The 21,991-nt window shown below is 40.8% G+C and overlaps 2 protein-coding genes across 7 annotated transcripts in view; both read right to left on the minus strand.

Annotated features, from left to right (window-relative positions):
- mybl1.S (MYB proto-oncogene like 1 S homeolog) overlaps positions 1 to 21,991 on the minus strand; it is a 44,877-nt gene that overhangs the window by 20,279 nt on the left and 2,607 nt on the right. For all 4 annotated transcript variants that reach the window (XM_018223764.2, XM_018223763.2, XM_018223765.2 and 1 more), the window contains exons 2-4: positions 8,973 to 9,078; positions 8,821 to 8,889; positions 402 to 494 (exon numbers count right to left, since the gene is read on the minus strand). In XM_018223764.2, coding sequence (XP_018079253.1) covers positions 402 to 494; positions 8,821 to 8,889; positions 8,973 to 9,078 — 268 coding nt within the window. The remainder of the gene's footprint in view (positions 1 to 401; positions 495 to 8,820; positions 8,890 to 8,972; positions 9,079 to 21,991) is intronic.
- Positions 4,266 to 6,639, minus strand: LOC121395161 (lamina-associated polypeptide 2, isoforms alpha/zeta-like). Of its 3 annotated transcripts, none has more exons than XM_041567911.1 (2): positions 6,258 to 6,639; positions 4,266 to 5,793 (listed from the first exon to the last, which is right to left on the minus strand). In XM_041567911.1, exons 1-2 carry the CDS (start codon positions 6,365 to 6,367, stop codon positions 4,266 to 4,268), a joined length of 1,638 nt encoding a protein of 545 aa, XP_041423845.1. In that variant the 5' UTR covers positions 6,368 to 6,639. The 3 variants fall into 3 exon arrangements, with proteins under 3 accessions (XP_041423845.1, XP_041423846.1, XP_041423847.1); XM_041567912.1 differs by having other exon boundaries at positions 4,266 to 6,052; positions 6,258 to 6,319; XM_041567913.1 differs by lacking the exon at positions 6,258 to 6,639 and adding an exon at positions 5,891 to 6,028.

The raw sequence follows: 21,991 nt of genomic DNA on the forward strand, positions 1-21,991 counted from the left end.
TAGAAAAATATATATATATATTTCTTTATTTATGCATACAGTAGTCAAAGGCTACACGTGTTATTTTGCTATGGATCCAAGTTTCTGTATGAGGGCATGTACTCGTGCAACTGATGTAATAGAACAACAGCTGGACATAACTGCTCAGCATGTTTGCTCAACTGCACTTACTTCATGCTTTGTGCAGAGGCTTAGTACTACAGATCCTAGTTCCTGGAACATGTAGCCATGGCACAGGTAGGAGTTTCTTCAATACCTATTTGCTTTAACTAACGTCTTTTTATACATGTATTCATAGATTTCTTTTTAGAATTTTAATGAAATGCATAGTTATCAGAAAACATTGTAAGAAATAGGCTGACAAGTGCAGTTCTATATGATTTTCACATAATCCAACTTACCCTTTGATCCTCCTCTTTGGTCCATGGTCCTTTGACCAGTTCAGGATTCAAAACCTTCTGCCAACGATGCTGGCATTGCACTTCTGAACGGTTCTACAATTAATAGGAGAAAGTAATACTAATATGGTGTGTGTCTCTTACAGAAATGCTATAATTACACGTCACATAAAGTTTGTGTTTAAGACAAAAAAAACCCAACTGCCTCTAGATAACTCTGTATTATAATACCACTACTTTAATCTGAATTCATATCAGACACGCCAGCAGTTTTTCCCTTAAAGGAAAACTATCGCCAAAATGAAAATTGAATATAAGCTTCATCATACTGAAATAAGAAATATCTAAATACAATCAATTAAATATTAAGTACTGTTTGGGAAATAATCAAGTTTATCTTCACTTTTCCTCTCTCAGCATCTGTTTTTCTTCATTCTCTCTTCATGTAGGAGTTGGGTGTTAAAGAGAGATTTTTGTACTTACCGTTAAATCTTTTTCTCTTGTCCTATATTGGGGGACACAGGCACCATGGGGATGAAGATCCTGCAGCTGGAGATTGGACACTAAACAGTTAAACCTTTGACTCCTCCTCCTGCTCTGGGCTTCATCCCCTGCCTCCTCCTACTAACTCCAGTTTCGACCGAAGAAGGAGCAGAATGACCCACAAAACAGAAGAGGAGTACCTCAAACCCCCTAACATAGGTGAATACTAACAATCCAAAAACATGAACCATAGAAGATTAAACTTCCAACCAAAACTGATGAAATCAGCAATGAAAAAACAGTGTCAAGTAGGGAGGGAAGGCCTGTGTCCCCCAATATAGGACAAGAGAAAAAGATTTAACGGTAAGTACAAAAATCTCTCTTTCTCTTGCCTAAATTGGGGGACACAGGCACCATGGGGACGTCCCAAAGCAACCATGAGGGTGGGACACTGGTGATCCCCTAAGGTGTTCAACCAACAACAGTTTGCAACACCTTCCTCCCGAACACCGCTTCGGCTGAGGCCTGTGTGTGAAGCCTGTAGAAGCGCGTGAAAGTGTGAAGGGATGCCCAGGTCGCCGCTCTGCAAACTTGTTCTGCTGAAGCTTGGTGTCGAATCGCCCAAGATGTGCTGAGGGAACGAGTAGAATGGGCTCTCACAGTGAGAGGGGGCGGCTTCCCCCTAACCGCATATGCTCTGATGATGGTGGCACGAATCCACTTAGCCAATGTCGTCTTGGCTGCCTTAGAGCCACGTCTGGGTCCATGCGGAATAATAAACAGTGCATCCGTCTTCCGGACTGTCTGAGTAGCTGCTAAGTAAGACGTGATAGCTCGAACCACATCAAGGTTGTGTAGCTTGCACTCTGCTGGATTCTTGGGAGATGGGCACAAGGAAGGGACCACAATGTCCTGGTTAAGGTGAAATTCAGAAACGACCTTAGGGAGAAAGTCCGGAGTAGGTCGGAGAACCACCTTGTCCGCGTGTATGATGGTGAATGGTGACCTGCACGACAAAGCAGCAAGTTCCGAAACCCTCCTGGCGGAAGTGATGGCCAAGAGGAAGACCACCTTTTCAGTAAGTGTGGACAAAGGAAGGTTGTCAATAGGTTCGTAAGGATCCTCCTGTAGGACGGAAAGGACCAGGTTAAGGTCCCATGGTGGTACCGGATAACGATACGGAGGATGCAGACGAGTCGCTCCCTGAATGAACGTCTTGATGTTACTCCTCAAGGCCAGCTTTTGTTGGAGTAGAACGGACAACGCCGAGACTTGAACCTTCAAAGAGCTAACTGCCAGACCCTTAGATAGGCCATCCTGTAAGAAGGAGAGGACCTCCCTCTCCTTTGCCCGCTGAGGGTCCTTGCCCAAATGTTCGCACCAAGCGATGAATGTCTTCCACACCCTGTGGTATATCTTGGCAGAAACAGGTTTCCGTGCCCTGAGCATGGTGGGCAAGGCCGTCGAAGGAGCGCCCGCTCTTCGGAGGACTAGGGCTTCAAGAGCCACGCCGTTAAAGCCAACTGATGAGAATTCGGGTGAGGAATGGGCCCCTGAGTGAGGAGGTCCTTCCGCTGTGGAAGGTGGAAGGGAGCGTCTGCGGCCAACGCTACTATGTCCGCAAACCAAGCCCTCCTGGGCCAGTATGGTGCTACCAGGATGGTTGGAGCTCCTTCCCGTTTGACCTTCTTGACGACCTTTGGCAGAAGCGCCAGTGGAGGAAAGATGTAGGCCAAGGGGAACGGCCACGGGATCACCAGAGCGTCCACTGCGTGTGCGAGTGGATCTAGACTTCGTGCCACGAATCTTTGAACCTTTCTGTTGTTCCGGGACGCCATCAGATCGATTGCAGGTAGGCCCCATTTGGCCACGAGAAGTTGAAAAACGTCCTGGTGAAGGCTCCACTCCCCCTGATCTAGGGTTTCCCTGCTCAGGTAGTCCGCCATCCAGTTGTCTATCCCAGGTATGTGGACCGCCGAGATGGCCGGTACGTTGTTCTCTGCCCACTGGAGGATGCTGTCTGCTTCCCGAAGGGCCGCCAGGCTTCTGGTGCCGCCCTGGTGGTTGATGTACGCCACTGCTGTAACGTTGTCGGACTGGACCCGAACCGCTCGGCCGTGGAGCAGGGACGTCAGATGTTCTAGAGAGTAACGAATCGCTCTCAGTTCCAGGAGATTGATGGGTAGCTGTCTCTCCTCCTGGTCCCAAAGTCCTTGGATTGTGGTTTGTTCTAGGACGCCTCCCCACCCCCTGAGACTGGCGTCTGTTGTGAGGACTAGCCAGTGGTGGGGAGGGAAGGGTCTGCCTGCGGCGGTGCGGAGAGGCTGCAGCCACCAGCCGAGGGACAGCTTCACTTGGTGTTGGAGGACAATCGGGCGATCGAGATCGTGCCGATCCTTGCGTTGTTGACGCAGGATGGCGTGTTGGAGAGGTCTGGTATGAAACTGAGCATAGGGAATCGCAGGAAAGGATGCCACCATCGTTCCCAGGGTTTGCATAGCCGTCCGAAGGGTCACGGTAGGTGCGTGAAGGAGGGTTCTCACCCTGTGTTGTAGGGTGGTTGACTTGTCTCGCGGGAGAAAGGCTTTCCCGTTCCTGGAGTCTAGTATGAGTCCCAGGTATTCCGTCCTTTGCAGAGGAGATAGAGTGGACTTCTTGAAGTTGATCAACCACCCCAAGTCGGTCAATGCCTGCAGCACCAAGGTTGTATGATGCTGTGCAACGGCTTCGGATGGACCTTTGACGAGAAGATCGTCCAAATAGGGGATGACGGGAATTCCCTGGAGACGTAACTCCTCCAATGCTGCCACCATCACCTTGGTGAATGTGCGAGGGGCAGACGATAGTCCGAAGGGGAGCGCCACAAACTGCCAATGTTGACCGTTGACAAAGAATCTGAGGAACCGGTGGTGGGCTGGGTGAATGGGTATGTGGAGGTAGGCGTCTTTGATGTCGATGACAGACATAAACTCGCCTTCTTCCATGGACGCCAAAACTGATTGAATTGATTCCATCTTGAAGTGGAGCTTTTTTACGAAGGGATTGAGGTCCTTGAGGTCTAGGACCGGCCTGAGAGACCCGTCCTTTTTGGGTACCATAAAGAGGTTGGAATAGTATCCTCTTCCTCTGTCCGCCGGTGGAACTGGTTGAATCGTGCCGGCCTTGGCTAGGTCCTGGAGGACCGAGAGGAACAGAGTTCTGCTGTGAGTGCGAGATGTGAGACGTGAGATGAAGAATCGGTGGGGGGGGAGTTGGGTAAAGTCTATCAATAGTCCTTGTGAGACGACCCGAAGTACCCATTGGTCCCGTATTTTTCTGGTCCACACCTCCCGAAAGGATTTGAGGCGGCCTCCTAAAGGAATCCCCTCGGGGGTGGGCACCCCTTCATGCAGAATTGGACTTGTCAGGAGTAGGCTTTGTTGGGGCTTTAGAGGATGACCAAGAAGATCTCTGCTTGTTTTGGTAGCGGGAACGAAAGCTGGAGCTGGTTTTATCCGCTTGCGGCTTTGACCGTTGGGTCTGCCGAAAGGGACGAAAAAATGGGCGTCGTTTGAAAGGTGGTCTCTTGGATCTCGTCTGTGGAAGAAGGGTGCTTTTGCCACCCGTTGCCTGGGAGATTATTTTGTCAAGTTCGGCTCCAAAAAGTAGTTTGCCCTGAAAAGGTAGGCTAACTAAAGATCTTTTTGACATAAGGTCGGCGGACCAAGTTTTTAGCCACAGGAACCTCCGGGCGGCCACAGATTGTGCTGAAGCCCGAGCCACCATCTTCGCTGTATCCATTGCTGCATCGCCAATATAAGAGGTTGCGTCCGCGATCTGGGAAAGGAGGTTGTCTGTAGTAGGCTCCTCCGATCCAATAAGCTGAGCTGCTTGTTCCACCCATACCTCCATGGCCTTAGCTACCCAAGCGATAGCGAAGATAGGTCGAAAGGCTGAACCCGATGCAGTGAAGGCAGATTTGCAAAACCCCTCAAGTCGTTTGTCTATAGGGTCTTTGAAAGCTGCAGCGTCCGCCACTGGGATAGTGGTATTTCTGGATAGTCTGGAGACAGGTGGGTCTACTGCCGGGGGTGAGGCCCAGAGTTCAGTGCACTCTTGTGGAAAGGGATAAGTCTGTGAGAATCGCCTTGAAACCTGCACTCTATGGTCCGGGTGTTTCCATTGGGCTTTGATGAGTTCGTCAAGCTGATCGTATGCTGGGAACACATAGGAGCACTTCTTGTGTCTCTTGAAGATATTTTTAGCAGGTTCCACTTCAGTAACGGTATCTTCGATATTAAGAGTACTGAGGACCGCCTGTATGAGACCTTCAACTTCCTTTTGGGTTCTAGGAGTGTCTAGATCTGGATCAATGTGTTCCTGGTCAGAGTCCTCTTCGGAAAGGGCTAGACCTTCCTCGTCAGAGGGGGTAAATTGTTCCTCTGGGGAGTCAGGGGGTGGAGGTGCAAGGCGTTTGGTGCCCGTGGGGCGATCGTCTAACCTGGAAGGTTGAGATAAGCGTTCAAGTACCTTGTCTAAAGTCTCAGGGATGCGGGCTAGATGTTGGATGCCTGCAAGTGAGAGGGATAAGGCCTTAACCAATTCAGAATCAGAAGTGCTAGCCAGAGGGGGTGGCGAGGTATCTGATGGTCTACAGGCCACACACACAGAATCAGTCGAGGCCGAACTGAATTTTGTCTTACAATTTGTGCAAGCCAGAAAAGAGACCTGGGTATGTGAACGGGTATGAGCTGAGGACTTGGATGTCCTGGGCTCTTCCGTTTTGTCTGCCATAATGCTCCTTACTTGAGAATAAAAAATCTTTTTTTTTTTTTTTTTTTTTTTTAATTTGTTTATTAATTTAAAAGAAGGAGGCAGGGGACCCCCGCCGAAGCAGGGTAGATGGCAGCTGTTGTCTCTGTGGTATGAGAACCTGTAGAGACAAGATAGGCACAAGGAGGTAAGGAAACCTATGTCCTGGCCTATGCACTAAAAAGAACAGGCAGAGATTGAGAGAACGCATTACTTGCCTGACCGCTATGTGTAGTGGAGGTGAGTGCGTTCCGATAGGGAAGATACTCCCCCTGAGAGCAATAAGCTGGTGAGAGCCGTCTGTGTGCAGCAGGAGCGCGAGGTGGATGAGGCAAGGGACCGGAGCCGTCTGCTTCCCCTAGGTAGCGCGGGAATCCCTGCTGCGGAGAGAGGAAGGGCGGATGCGGAAGTGCGTGTCAGCGTGAGACGCAGGTTGGGGCGCGAAGGAGAGATCGCGGTTATTTAGGTGCGCAATAAGGCGGCGGTAGGAGGGGAGGCCTAATCCGGTGCGTATGCAGAGAGGGTAGTTGAAGGAATGCATAGCAGGGAAGCAAGTTGGAAGGGGGTAAAGGTGATAGTACTCACCATCCGATGCCAGCTAATCCAAGCCCGTTTGTAAATTCTCCCTGTACAAACACAAATAAAAATATATATGAATGAACCACATATATCTGTATCTGTATTAGAAAATACATCCAGTAGGGTGTATAGCGCTGCTGCAGGCCTCCGAAGAGCGGGAAGCAGCGCAGGGAGAGAGGAGCAAGCCTGCAGACCTCCGTAGAGCGGGAAGGCTGTAGGGCATAGGAAAAAAGAAGTAAAGCTGGAGAGGCACCTGAAAAGTATCAATGGCCCCTTAGTGTGGCGTGATCTTAACAAGTAGTTGTGATCAGTTGCTCCAGCCACCAAAAGTTATGTCTTCTCCTTCTGAGGACACTAAACGAAACTGGAGTTAGTAGGAGGAGGCAGGGGATGAAGCCCAGAGCAGGAGGAGGAGTCAAAGGTTTAACTGTTTAGTGTCCAATCTCCAGCTGCAGGATCTTCATCCCCATGGTGCCTGTGTCCCCCAATTTAGGCAAGAGAAATATTAATTGACAGTTAGAGACAATATATGTTATAGGGAGGCTCCTTTTGCCTAGAAGATGTATGAGAGTTCACTCTATTAAAATCATAAGACATCATGTCTCTCTACATGCAGAATTTGTGCAAAAAGCAGTTATTTTGTTAGCTTTTGTACTGGAATCAGTTATTTGAGTGAGCTTTAATAGATCTGCTAGGAAAGGAAGCCCCCCCCATACAATATATTGGATCTAATGCTCAATGAATATCTGACACCCAACTGCTGCATGAAGACAGAATGAAGAGAAACAGATGTTGAGAGAGGGATAGTGAAAATAAACTTGATTATTTCAGAAACAGTACAGAAAGTTTCTTATTTCAGTACGAGGTAGTTTATATTAAATTTCCATTTTTCACAATAGTTCCCCTTCAACATCCTCTCTTCTGACAGTGGCAAGTAAGGATAGCACTTTTTCCTTGGCATGGTGTATTTACAGCCACTTCTTAGACCTGATAGACAGAAGGCAGTAATTCCTGCCTGTCACAGAAAAGACCTTGCCAACAGGCCCCTGTACAAATTTAGATACCATCTGGCAGATATGTTTGCTTCTTTCCTGACAAACAAAAATGGACCTGTTATCCGGAAACCCATTATCCAGAAAGCTCCAAATTATGGAAAGGCCTTATCCCATAGACTCCATTTCATCCATATAATCCAGATTTTTAAAAACGATTTCATTTTTCTCTGTAATGATAAAACATTACCTTGTACTTGATCCAAAATGGGATGTAATTAATCCTTATTAGATGCAAAACCAGCCTATTGGGTTTATTTAATGTTTACATGATTTTCTAGTAGACTTAAGGTATAAAGATCCAAATTAAGGAAAGATCCATTATCAAAAAAAACAAAAAAACAAGTCCTGTACATTCTGGATAACAGGTCCCATACCCGTACTAAAAATACCAACAGATTAGAGTTAGACACATACTTCAAACATAGAATAGCGAGAGATCCAAATTATAGAAAAACCCCTTATCCGGAAAACCACAGGTCCCAAGCATTTTGGATAACAGGTCCCACACCTGTACTATGGGTTTCCCAGGGGCTTAGTCCCTGTAGTGTTAAGCACATACCTGCAGTTTTGCCCTATGTCCCCAATTATGTCTGTATAATTGTTAATTGTAATTTACAGCACTGTGCAATATGTTGGCACTCTAAAAATGCATGTTAATAATAATAATAATAATAACTGTAATAAATGTAATTGTTTATCAGTGTTCAAATCTAGGCCACAGTGTCTATCTGCTCACATAAAAACCTCTGGATCTTTAACAAGGCCTCATTTCCAAATATAACAAACAAAACCTGTAATTTGTTTTGGCAATTCTTCACACTGATAATAGTTTTCTACTGAATTGATATCGAAAATACTGTTCTTACTTTTACTTTTACAGTACATTTCTGATACATTATTTTATATTCTTTCTTTCTTACCACTGAAAACTTCTATTTATCTAGAATAATTCCCATATTCCTCTCCGTTCTGTACAGAAATCACTAGCACATTAACCTCAAAATGTACTAAATGCTGCGGATCTTCCACTGAAGGGTTCATGCTCTTTACTACCTGTCTGATCAATTAGGAGCAGATTTATCAAGGGTCGAAGTGAATTCGAGGGAAATTTCGAAGTTAAAAAATTCAAAATTCGAAGTAATTTTTTGAATACTTTGACCATCGAATAAGATACTACGACTTCGAATTTACTTCGATTCAACTATTTGACCATTCGATAATCGAAGTACTGTCTGTTTAAAAAAAATTCGACTTCAACTGAAACCTGCTGAAGTGCAATGTAAGCCTATGGGGACCTTCCAGAGCAATTTTCTAAGTTTTTTTATATTCGAAGGAAAATCGTACGATCGTACGATAAAATCGTTCGAATTGTACGATCGTACGATGAATAAAATCCTCCGACATCGAATGTCGGAGGATTCTATTCGATGGTCGAATTTAGAAGTATTTTCCATTTTGAAATTCGACCCTTAGTAAATGTGCCCCTAAGTCTGTGTGCAGAACTTCATACTTACATTTAAGTGGCGAGCGACCACACCCCAGTCTTCTCCATGCTTTTCAACCAGCTTCTTCAGCTTGTCGTCCTGCCAACATATGAACAAACTTAGTGTTCCTTTAAAAGAATGTATGAATCAGGCAAAAACATCTTCCCTCGGTTGTGTGTTACCTCATCTCTTGTCCATCTTAATTTGCTCCATACTTTCTTTGGCCCTTTTTGAAACGAGACATCGTAATCATGTTCTGCAAACTGACCATCCTCCTCTTCATCCTCACTATGGAGAGAAAGCATATAATTGTATATAAGGATAACAACTATAGTATAAAGCCTAACTATTAAAATAGCACATTAATGCAAGAGTCGGCTTAATGCTAATGAATCTCCTTCCAACAAAGCACTAGTATGAGGATATTTAAAATCAAATGGAATGTATAGGAAACAAGCACAATGAGGCAATAATAAACTATTCCCTGGACATATTCGATCACATAATTTCCAATTTTCTTTTATTAATATGATGCCAAACGGATTTAAATAATGGTCTGCTATTAATGATTGGACAGATTAGTCAGTGGCTGGTCTGCGCTAGGTGGGCATATTTTAAAATAAAGCATTGTTCACCAATTAAAGAAACAGTTTTGCACAATAGAAAATATTTTCAGATGGAGGGCACTCTAATATAAAGTATATGCAATATTATTAACTTATGGGTGCAAATAAAGCCCAAAAGAAGCCCCCATACAAGGCCAAACACAGAATAATGTTAGCGAAAAAAGGGCCATGTAAAAAGAAGCACATGCATAATACAGGGCAAAAACATGCAAGTAATTCCCCTTGAGAAAGGCTAAAAGCCGAAACGTCGGGGTGATTCTCCTCTCAGGGCAGGTGTATCCGCTTTCTTTTTTCATATTGCTGTTTGACCATATTTTAAGTGGTATGTATAATTGATTTTCTGTGATATCTTCTGGCATGTTTTTTGCCCTGTATTATGCATGTACTTTTTAAATATATAAATATATGACTATTCAAATACCACTTGGTCTATCTATTTATTTGGAGTGCAGGCCCTTTTTTCGCTAACATTATACAGTTTTGCACAATAACAGATTAAAAGCAAGACTTTCTACATGGATCTCTGACATGAGAGTATGACGGTTATATTCCGCTGCATTTTAAAAGCTTTTATATTTAATATCTGTATAAAAGGAGGTTATAACTAGTATCATATTGCAGAAAATCAAACATTTTCGACAGTCTTCTCTCTAGTGCTTGAGGCACTGCATTCACTTCATACCTGTCTACTGTTTGAGGTTCACCACTGCTTAACGACTTAGGACATTTTTTTATCAAAACTTAAGTTACTTGTCAAATAAATCTAGCATTTCAAGTGCTGAAAAAACCTTCACAGAAAGTTAGATCAAAAATCCTTGCCTTCTGGTTTCCTTTTCATCTGTTTGGATGGGATGAATATAAACCTGACATGACGCAATGCTTATTACTATCACAACTGCAGCCTGGAAAGGTTTCAATAATTGAATAAGGTGATTGTAAGGGTTAATCTATGTAACTGTATAAAAAGAGACCAAATACAAATGTTACTAAACCCTTACATAATATATAGATGCACAGAAAAATTTAGGCATGTATATAAAAAAAACATCATTACCGCTTGCCTGCCACTAATCTATTTGAACACTTGGGATTGGGGTTGCTGGACTTTTAGTGCACAGTCGGTGCATTTACCGAGTGAGCCACTTGGGGCTCTTTGGGCTATCATGAACTCTTGTGTTAAGGTTTTTGTTTATCTGCCTGTTCACAGTATGTTTTCCACCCACCTCGTTTACCCTCATGTGTCTCCTATTCCCTAATCAATAATAATCAGTCATTCAATGTGTTTGGTTTTGTTCCTGGATCTTGTTCCTGGATATTCCTTGTTCCAAGTTCCTGAATCTTGTTCCTGAAACTTGTTCCTGTGTTTTGGTTCCAGCTTTTCATTGCCTGCCTGGTAAAGACTTTATTTTTGACCTGTTCCTGTTTTGCTTCAGTTCCATTAAATCCTGTTTATTCACCATGCCTGCTTCAAGTATTTGTGGCTTTTTCCCTGGGCTTCCACCACACGCACTATCAAGTGTGAATTTAACTCCCGTTGCAGCGGTTTCCCGCTGTGAACGTTACACACACATCATAAATTTTACGATCTGCAATATATCATTGCTTGGTGGAAAAGAGTGGTGGTCAAAACACTCCTGTTCCTAATACCACTACTATTGTAACTGAATCAGACATGCCATTGTGAAAAGCACACTGAGTTTGTTGTGAAGAACATGAACCTCCACTCAAACACTTACCTTAGGAGATGTGAGATATAAGAAGCAGTAATTTGCATCAGGTGATTTTCTAAAATAGCATAAAAACACATCTTTCGAGTTTGGAGTACTAAGGCATATTTAGCCAAATATATGCTTTTTTGGGTTTAATGGCTAATTATTATTATAGTTGAATAGTTAAAAATAGTAAGTAATAACTGGTTGTCCTTAAAAAAAAATTATTTTGGCTAGACAAAAATCCCCCCCCCCAAAGAAATGCCCATAAAAACCACCAAAAGTTGAAAAAATGTCTGACAGATAACACAAATGAAGTGCAAGATGAAGTTTAACGTAAAAGAAATAGTGCAAATCCGGTTACATACATACCTACCAACCAAGTTTTTTTGCTGCATGTGTGCAGAGGTTCAATCAAATTACTTTTTTTTTTTCTCCAACATTGAACATGATAAATAAATAAGATAACCAATTGGATACTGAAGGACTGCATTAACAGCATCGTATTCTAAATATATTTATTATAATTAGCTACTACGTTCTGTTTGTTTATGTGCCACTATTTCATAAAGGACCTTTTGGTTCGATTTTGTCCCAAGAGTATCTGTGCTCTCAGCATACAATGAAGTCCTTCTACTGTACAATGTACCAAAGCAGAAGATGAATAATCCATCTGTAATTTTGTACACAGGGGGACATGGTAACACTGGCCTTATTTTTAATGTAACCTACAAGATTGCTTTATATTAATAGCCATGCATTGGGGGAAAAAGTATATATTTCCTCACTTCTTGTCTTCAGCAATGAACACGGCATGATGCAGTGCCTGAGGAACCTGGCAGGAAACAGTTAATGGCTTTTAGTGATGCAATACTCTTTCTGGCGCTACATGAGTTTACCATATAAACAGAGTCACTTTTTCCAATGTGCATTCCTTTGCTGTGAAGGCAAAGAATGGGCTGCCAGTGATATGAGATGGCATGTACGCTGCAAAAACTACACAAAAAAAGCAATTGCTCTCTGTGCCAAATGAACAATGTGCCCACACTACTATTCTATGCATACAACTGCAAATGGAAAGATCTGGGGGAAACTGGAAAAAAGGATAAACCATATTTTGTCAATATTTCCATGCTATATTATCATCATCTCCTATTTAGGTAGACGCAGCAAGCCTTTACGGACAGTTATGGAATCCTTTATCCAGACACCCATTATCCAGAAAGCCCCAAATTATTGGATGGCCATCTCCCATAGTGTCCATTAGGGATTCGGTTCGGGATTCACCCTTTTTCAGCAGGATTTGGCCGAATACTTGTGCCTGGTCAAACCGAATCCGAATTTAATTTGCATATGTAAATTAGGGGCAGGAAGGGAACTTATGTGCCTTTTCGCCAGAAAACAAGAAAATAAAAAAAATGTTTCCCCACTTTTTCCTTTCCCGCTTCAGGATTTGAATTTGGTTCGGTATTCAGCCGTATCTTTCACAAAGGATTCGTGGATTCAGCCGAATCCCAAATAGTGGATTCGGAGCATCCCTAGTGTCCATTATAAGAAAATAATTCTAATTTAATAAAAGTAATATTCTTTTTTTCTGTTATAATAAAACAGTACCTCGTACTAAGCTACATGAATCCATACTGGGTGGGCCCTGCACTCCTCCAGTCCACTACTTATTATTTCTCATTCAGCACATTTACAGTGAATTATATTTTGCTGTCATCATAGCTGCAGACAGAGGCTCATAAGAATCCAATGGAGGGCCACATTCACAGAACATCAACCCAGCTAGAGACTCAACTATGCCTTGTGTTATGCCCCTTATTTTGCTGAGGGTAACTGAGATCATTTTCAATGCTTTTCAATGTGAGGGTTAGCCAGTTCAGTATAAACATAACACTGGTTAAAAAGATAGGCTGTACAAAATAAAAAAATGTCACTATAGTTAAACAAAAATGTAATTTATAAAGGCTGGACTTGCCGGATGTCTTATGTAAGACATCCGGCAACACTACTTATTCCTTTGCAGCTCTCTAACCTCTAATTTAATCAATGACTTGAAGGGGGGCCACATGGGACATTCATGTAAAGTTGCTTTTGATCCTTAGCATGCAGGTTAGATTCAAAGTATTTTGTGTGAATGTGAAAGAAAGTTGTTTTAGATTACGGTAGTTCTAGTAAACACTTTAAAGGATCAGTTTAGCGTAAAAATAAAAACTGGTTGAAGAGATAAGATGTGCAAACACAGGATTGTGGGCTGAGCTATCAAAATCGGGACTGTCCTGCAGAAAATGGGACAGTTGGGAGGTATGCCTGGTAACCAATCAGTGGAAACCAAGAGAGCTGCAAAGCAGGAAGTAGTGTTTTGGCTATTATGTTAGACATCCAGTTACTTCAGCCTTTTAAATACATTACATTTTTGGCTAACTAGCTATATTAGAAATATTTTCTTTTTTGCACAGCCTATTTACCTAGTTTTTATTTTCACACTGAACAATTCCTTCAAGTTGATATTAATATAATTCTATTACGTAATATGTGGAACAAACCATCATCACTTGAGACCTGGGTGTTGCAGTGTTTTATAGGCATGGCCAAAATCCCTTTGATTCTTCCCTGGAGGCTGATGTCGCTTTAATGTTCTGTTGGTAACATATTTTTTCACTTACAAATACTAAAGAAGGTGAGCACCGTACTGCACAAAATTACTGCTCCTTCAGAGTTAAATCAGAGAAGGCAAACTTTGAATAGCAGCCAGTAAAAATCCGGAGGAGGTTATTTTCAAAAACAAAAAAAAATGTCATATCTACAGTGGGAAACTTTGTATGAAATTTTGCATAAACACTGCAGAAGAAGTTTACATTAGAATCAATGGAAAACTAGAAGTTACTGTGTCCCACAGCAAAATGAATTTAGAGCCCCCCTAAACTTTTGGAACAAGCCATTTTTATTAACAAATATTAAAGGGGTTGTTCCCATGACAGTATCCATTTAAATTAACTTTTAGTATGATGTAGAGAGTGATATTCTCGGACAATTTTATTTGTGGTTTTTGAGTTATTTAGCTTTTTATTCAGCAGCTCTCCAGTTTGCAATTTCACCAATCTGGTTGCTAGGTTCCAAATTACCCTAGCAACTATGATCTGAATAAAAGACTGGAATGTGAATAGGAAAGGATCTTGATGGAAGGATAAAAATAAAAAGTAGCAATGTCAATACATGTGCAGCCTTACAGAGCATTTGTTTTTTATATGGGGTCAACGACCCTTATTTGAAAGCTGGAAAGAGTCAAGAAGGCGGCAAATATTTCAAAATCCATGAAAAAGAAAAAATGAAGACCAGTTGAAAATTGCGTACAATTAGCCATTCTATAACATACTAAAAGTTAATTGAAAGGTGAACCACCCCTTTTAAATGGGCCCCTTATGCCTCATGTGTCTCCAAAAATAGCACAATCTGCATCCTCTATAGTTATAAAATGAGATTTGAAGGAGTTTTCACTTGTTTATTTTATAAAGCTTTTGGAATTTTAGGATAACCTGAAGTTTCTGTGCCACATTGAGGGTAGCGAAACTCTGTTACATGTGGTTCAGGCTTTGAACCACAAAACTGAAAACTTCCTGTGTTACATGTCTGTGAAGGTTTTCATTCATTCAGGTCATGGTATAGAGTATTTAATAATATAGCCAACACCCAGTGCAGACATATGAAAACACTGCTGGTAGTTCAGCCAGCACCTGTCAAAACATTTCAATGGAATTATTGTATTATTGTATTGCCCTGTGCTGGGAATTCCCTAGCACTCCCTTGAACTGAAGAAGCTGCCTGATGACTGCTGGAATAGTTGTAGCATTACTCCAATTACTTTAGGCTTATCACTACTAGATAATATATTCCTGTATTACATGTAAATGGTGAAAGGAAAAGCATCCACTATTTACTTATGCAGTAATGTAGAATTCTAACCTACAGTCAAGGCTGCTATTAAAAATCACCAGGCATACTACTTAATTAGACCCACCCAAAGGCTGCCCATATTATTATTAGGGTAGAAATACATTATGGCCAGTATCTGAGTTGTTAAATAGTTGAATGTGATGCAAACCTGCCACCTGATCATGTCCCCAATTCATCTGACATGCCCTGTTACAATCAATCACAGTTGCCCTTGCATATCAATTGGTATAAACCGTGTTGGGCATTTTGGAGGGAGTGTAAAGTGCCAGGGGCAAAAGTAGGTCACAGTAGGAGAAGGAAGACCTTGGACCCATATATAGACAGAATGAGTGCTAGTCTGTTTAATAACCCACTTTATGACCGTTTATGACACCTTAAGTGTCACCTGCCAGCATAGGGACAAAAATGGCTAAGCCAGAATAGAAAGATTCCCAAGGAGCATCATTGTGAGGGCCTTATACATTGTGGCTGGACACCTGCTTAGGGAGTAATAATTCAGAAGCTATTAACTATGCAGAAAGATTTGTTCAGCAATAAAGCAGTTAACAACTGGCAATCAAGATATTGTGAAGATCAGAGTTAAAACCTCTCCAGCAGTACTAAAGAATGGGCACATGCTTTTCTGGGAGTAGCAGGAGCCCAGTTAATATCCTACTACATATACGTTCATATCATTCTACTCATGAGAATCCATATATATTAGATCACCTTAAAAGCTAACAACTTAAAGGACACCTATTACATCCAACATGTTCCCCCTACTGAAAGTTCTGGCTAAAAGAGCCCCCAGCAAGAGCTATACCCCCACTGCTCAGTTAGGGCTCTCACACACAGGAACTTTTTTAATGCGAGTTTAAACACATTCTAAGCTCAGAAAAATGCATATATTGCATTGATATGCTTTTTTTTTTAGAGTGTGTTCTTGTCTGTTTCAAACGCAACCCTCTATTCTATTGATAGCTGAACGCACATCAATGATGAGGGAAAATGAAGCATCTAAACGCAGCGTCTAAACACATTGAAACACAAATGGAGAGAGCGCAACTCAGAACTCTCATGAGTACAACCAAGCAAAATACAATGGAATCAATTAGAGAATGTGTTTAGGTACACTCAGACCTGTGTCTCAAATGTACATCAACCCCATAAAATACCACCCTTGTGTAAGAGCCCATAGACTGCACCTTCACACAAGTATAATTGACTTTATATTGAATACCTGAAAAAGGGGATGTTCCCAAAACACTAGGACTAGCAAAAGCCCCCACATAAATGCTTCTATTTGAATGATTTTTGCATTTTATAAATTTGCATACCATTAGTGGCAGAGCATCTAAAACTGCTGGGATATTTGTACATTCTTTGAACAGGAAAATAATATTAAAATTTAATTTCCTATGTCCTCTCCTCAAGGGCAGACAAATGTTGCTTGCGTGGCAAAAGGCTACTTGACTGTACCTTGCATAAGCTGTTTACTTGTTTTGCTTGCTTGAACAAAAGCTGGTTTTCCACTTCAAGAAGTCACTTACTTTTACAGCCAAACAAGCACTCAATTACAGTTTTCTTCAAATAGAGCCACTACATCTACCATTATAACTGAAGGCACACTTCTCGGTTCTTAAAGCTTGTAGAGTTGCAGTTAACTACACAGATCCCCAAATTTAAAAAAATATATGGTGTTAAGAGTCCTGCAGCTGGTCTGGTACCAGCAAAAAAGGTGGGTACCCTGCGGGATGAGGGTAGGATTTTAGGGTGCAGGTACAGATGATGGACTGCGAGTCTGGCTGCAGGTTTCATCTAGATTTCTTATCTTATGTCTTATTGTCTATATTTAACTCCTTTTTAAAATTTTACAAAACTTTTTTCTATCTCCTCCCGCTTCTGAGGATGTCACTTCCAGTTTGCAGAACAAAACTTCCTGTTTAATGGTGGTAGGCGAGTTGTGGATTGGGTTGCAAATAAGGCAGCTGTGGGCCAGGTAGCAGATCCAAGTGGGTAAATAGGCGGATTGCAGTTAGGGTCCCAAAAATTTGTTCTGCGCAGAGACTCTATATGGTGTCTTAATCTGAACAGCATCAGCCAATGTTCCTTGTTTTTTGATGGCGAATAGTACTCTGACCTTTTTTTCTCCTTCCTTTTCCAAACTCTTTGACAACTAGTAATTAGTGATGTTTGCCATGCTTCATATCATTAAATGATTTCTTTACTTTCTATAAGGAAGTGAAAAAACAGCATTTTTGTTAGTGCTGTCAGCCAAAATAACTGCACAGCAAATGGATTAATAGTACGTGTCTGTTAGATCTGCCTTATAACTGAGGAAATCCAACAAGAGTATTTCACATTTTCTGGGTTAAAATGTCCCTTTCGGGGTCAACAAACTACAACTTTAATGGAAATGAAAAGTCAGTCCATCTGCATCAGCATAACAGTCAGTCTAGAATGCCAAGAGGAAGCAAGAAAAAAAAAACAAAATATTATAAATCACCACAATGTGGTTTTAACTAAAAACACAAACTTTATTGTATATTAATTAAAAGTAATTAAAATTGCCAACAAACACACAACAAAAAAAAGCAAGGAAAAAGGCATTAAACTCTTCACCTCTTCAAGAGACAATTTATACTGCATCCAACAATGGATGCAGGCCCGGATTTGAGGAAAGGCCACCTAGGCCCGGACCTAGGGCAGCAAGATTTTAGGGGGCAGCATGCTGCCCAACCATACCTACATTGGTTCAAAAACACTAGGGATGCGCTGGAGATACAATCATTTTTTAAATTTCCCGTGCGCCAATCCCCATTGCTCCAGTCCAGATGATGAAAATTTGCAGGAATAAAGGGGAGGGGACTGGGGCAATGAACGGCAGTGGGCCTAGGCGCGCCCACTATGTAAATCTGGCCCTGAATGGATGCAGGTATTTCTCAGAGTTTCCATAATGCCAGATTACCATAATGTTTAATCAGTCTGGTAATCAGATGGACTATAACCATCACCACACACATGTACATAAATAATGTGGCATAAGGCATCACATATGTCCAATGCATGTTCTGCACAATTCCATGAAGTTCATTCTGTTTTAATTTTTTCATGACACACAACACATTTTGGAGAATGTCGAAAAAATTGCGTTCACATTTTCCATCGCTTGCAAACACTCACCACGCAAAAGATATATTATAATCACATGACCATTAGTAGGAATATTAATGGAGAAATAAGGGGATCGTCTCTGTCACAGGGCTGCTGTACCACGGTGCAAGTACAGAAAGCCTTATGCATAAGGTAAACCATTATACCCTAATACTTAGCAAGGCATCAGCTCTTCTTTAAACCTGCCTAGGTACTGTGCTCTGCTTGCTACGTGAAAAATCATTTCCACTTATCACATGCTCATTTTTAAACAAGTACTTTTCAAACCAGTTTTCATCACACAATGTGTTTCAAATAATAAACTGTAGCAAAAGGCAGAATTCTAGAAATGTTCCACAGAGCTTGCCGCAGAACAGTAAATTATGTAATAAACCCCTTTTTCATTGTCAAAGGAAAATATATTATGATGAAATAATTCAGCCATTAAATGTGCTACGTAAATATTTCTCTTTTCTGAGACAAAGTAGAACACTGTGCCCTGACAAACATTAGCTAAACATGATAAATAACTGATGATCGTTATTGACCATAATAGGAGTTTTACCATCAAATTTAGAAATTAAAAATTTTCATTTGGGGCAGATTTATTAAGTTTCAAATGGTAAATTCAAATTCTCTATTTTTTTTTTTTTTTTTTTGGTCAAAACGTCAAATTAAAATTTTAAATCACCAACGCAAATTTGAATGTGAGATTTATCCCACCATGACCCTGGAAACTGTTCTAATTCGAATATTTGCCACCAAAAACCTTCCCGAATTTATGTACAAGTCAATGGCAGAGGTCAGTTGAACCATTTGAAGATGTTAATTGCCCTCCTGACATTCAATGTTTTTTCCGGAGGAAAACTCGAACCGAATTCTAATCCTTTTTGGGTCGTTCGTATTCAATAAAATATTAGACTTTCGAGTTTTTTCATAAATAACCTCTCATTCGAGTTGTGAGAACATTCGAACTTCGAATAAGAGTTAAAAAAAATTCATATAACTTCAAAATTTGACCTTTGATAAATCTGCCCCTTAATGTTAGTTTACATGTAATTACGATTGAAAAACATTTCTGTCCTTTGCTATTCTCTGCACTAATGATTCCGACTATATGTAACATTGAAACAATGTAATGCACTTCTGTTTCTTTTACAGGACAGTGAAAGAGGTTGTTGGCCTTTAACTTAACTATTATTTTGATATAGACACTTTGTAACTGGTATTAATTTTTCATTTTCTGCGTTTCTTTTTATTACTTAGCTTTTTGTTCAGCAACTTTCCAGTTTTTGGTTGCTAGGGTCCAATTTATCCAGTAACCAGGAAGTGGCTTGAATAAGAGATTGGATTATAAAAAGCAGGGGCATCAACAGTATTCTAAGTAATCAGGGCCGGATTTAAGGAGAGGCCACCAAGGCCCGGGCCTAGGGATGCAGGATTTTAGGGGTCAGCATGCTGCCCAAACACACCCGCAATGGTTCAGAAACACTGGGGATGTGCAGGAGATACAAAAGTTTTTTAAATGTCCCGTGCTTCAATCCTAATTGCTCTGGTCCAAATTTGAGTGAATAAAAGGGAGGGGACAGGGGCAACGAATAAAAGCGGGCCTACGGGTGCCAGCTATGCAAATCCGGCCATATAAGTAATAAAGTAAGTATCAAAACCTATAAAACTATAGCATCAGAGATCAATAGTTTTTGTCTGCCAGGGTCAGTAACCCTTTATGAAAGCTGGGTAAAAAAAACATGAAAAAATTATTATCGCTGCGGTCACATGGCCTAGAGAGGGTTCAGTTTTGGCAATCTGTTTTTGCCAAATCTGAATTGTGTGGAGATATGTAATTGCTTAAATTGGACTGTAATGTGCATATTCCTGGGTATTGGACCCACCACATCAATATTGGTGTGCGCAGCTTATTTCTTCATGTTATACATACTGTGCATGACATATAAATGTTTAGCGGTTAGGCTATAGTTGATGAAGAACCCTGATCTAAATAGAACAGCTGCTTATGCTAAAATCACTGATCTGTTGCAAGGTGTCACTTCTTGAAAATGGAAAATATGCGGTTTACCACATTATTACAGCTGTAAAGTCAACCTATGACTTCCACATTGAACTAAGATGTGAGCATTAAAAACCATACTACAGAATGGACAGAAATTACAAACTACTACTAACTACTGCAAAATATGCTTAGCGGTCCAACTCTTTGTGTTAGCAAACCACAAAGCCATAAGACTCTTATTTTGTGCCTATTTACAAGTGGCACTGAGCAGTTGCTGTGTACAATGGATTGGGGATTCCTATGGCAAACTACATACTGTATTTTCTTAGTCACAATGATATTAAGACACCACAGAAAAATGTACTCACTTTATGTTCAGTCATATGGGACTTTTAGAATCCTATTAATCAATGAGTCAAAGTTAGTGTTTACAATTTGAGTACAATTCATAAGAATGAATATAAAGTGAGTAAATGTTTTTGCCCCGAAGCTTAAAGAGGTTGTTTGCCTTTAAATGAACCTTTAGTATGACGTAGAGAGTGATAATGTCAAATAATCTGCAATGGGTTTTCATTTTCTATAATTTGTAGTTTTCAGTTATTTAGCTTTTTATTCAGCAGCTCTCCAGTTTGCAATTTCAGCAACCTGGTTGCTAGAGTCCAATTTACCCTAACAACCATGCATTGATATGAATAACAGACTGGCATAATGAATAGGCAAGGCCCTGAATAGAAATACAAATAATAAAAAAGTAGCAATAACTATAAATTTGTAGCCTTACAGAGCATATGTTTTTAGATGGAGTCAGTGACCCCCATTTGAAAGCTGGAAACTGCCAGAAGAAGGCAAATAGTTAAAAAAAAACTAAATAAAAAATAAATAATAAAGGCCAATTAAAAAGTTGCTTAGAAATAGCCATCTTATAACTAGTCAACTTAAAGATGAACCACCCCTTCAGAAGAAATAGGGGATCTCACATGCTGCAACTATGATCTGACATAACCATCCCCAAACAAATAATTTCCTAAATCCTCTCCACAGAGCAACGTGAAAGTCACATACAAATTAATTTGCAAGCTGGAAAGGTTTCCCTTTACATGTGTGTTAAAGCATGTTACACTGATACTACACGATACATGTCAGTTGTATTAAAATAATTTTAATGCATGATTCCGTTAGTTACAATGATAAAAATTAATTTGCATTATTCTTAAATGAGATTTAAACTCCCAAAAATGAATTGATGTAAACTGTGGTCCTCTGACCTCTGCACATTACATTTGTAGTGGTTTCTGAACTGGTCTGGAGTGGGATTCAAAATAAGCCCTGGCATTCCAAGTACACAGAGGCCCCATCAGACCAATAAATAGAGACTATCTATGGCATCTTATAGCAGGCTTTCTGGCATTTGCCCAAATCCACAGATTGCTAGTCCAGGTCTGTTTCTGAAACATTAGCAGTTTTAGACAGTTTAAACTGTTAAACAGGCTTTCAACTTAGCTCTCTTTGAAGGGCTCAGGGTGTCAGCGACCCTAACTGTCTATGCTCATTTCCTGTACTGTTAAATAACCCTAGGGTTGCTCACTTGAAGTTTTGCCAAAAACATGGTATTAGCAGTCTAAAAATGAAAATGTATGACCACTTTTAATAAAAAGGAAGGTTACAGACAAGGAAGACAAGCGAATATTGGTATATCAAAAGACCATACATACCCTAAAATATTGGACAAAGTTCAAATGCTATAACATTGCAATAGCTGCTTACTA

The sequence above is a fragment of the Xenopus laevis genome, chromosome 6S, assembly GCF_017654675.1.
Source record: "Xenopus laevis strain J_2021 chromosome 6S, Xenopus_laevis_v10.1, whole genome shotgun sequence".
NCBI lineage: Eukaryota > Metazoa > Chordata > Amphibia > Anura > Pipidae > Xenopus > Xenopus laevis.

Coding starts and splice junctions, on each gene's coding strand:
- LOC121395161 (XM_041567911.1), bottom strand. CDS start 6,367: ATGTATTTTCTAATACAGATACAGATATATGTGGTTCATTCATATATA. Junction 5,794..6,257: donor GGATTAGCTGGCATCGGATG/GTGAGTACTATC, acceptor TTGTCTCTACAG/GTTCTCATACCACAGAGACA.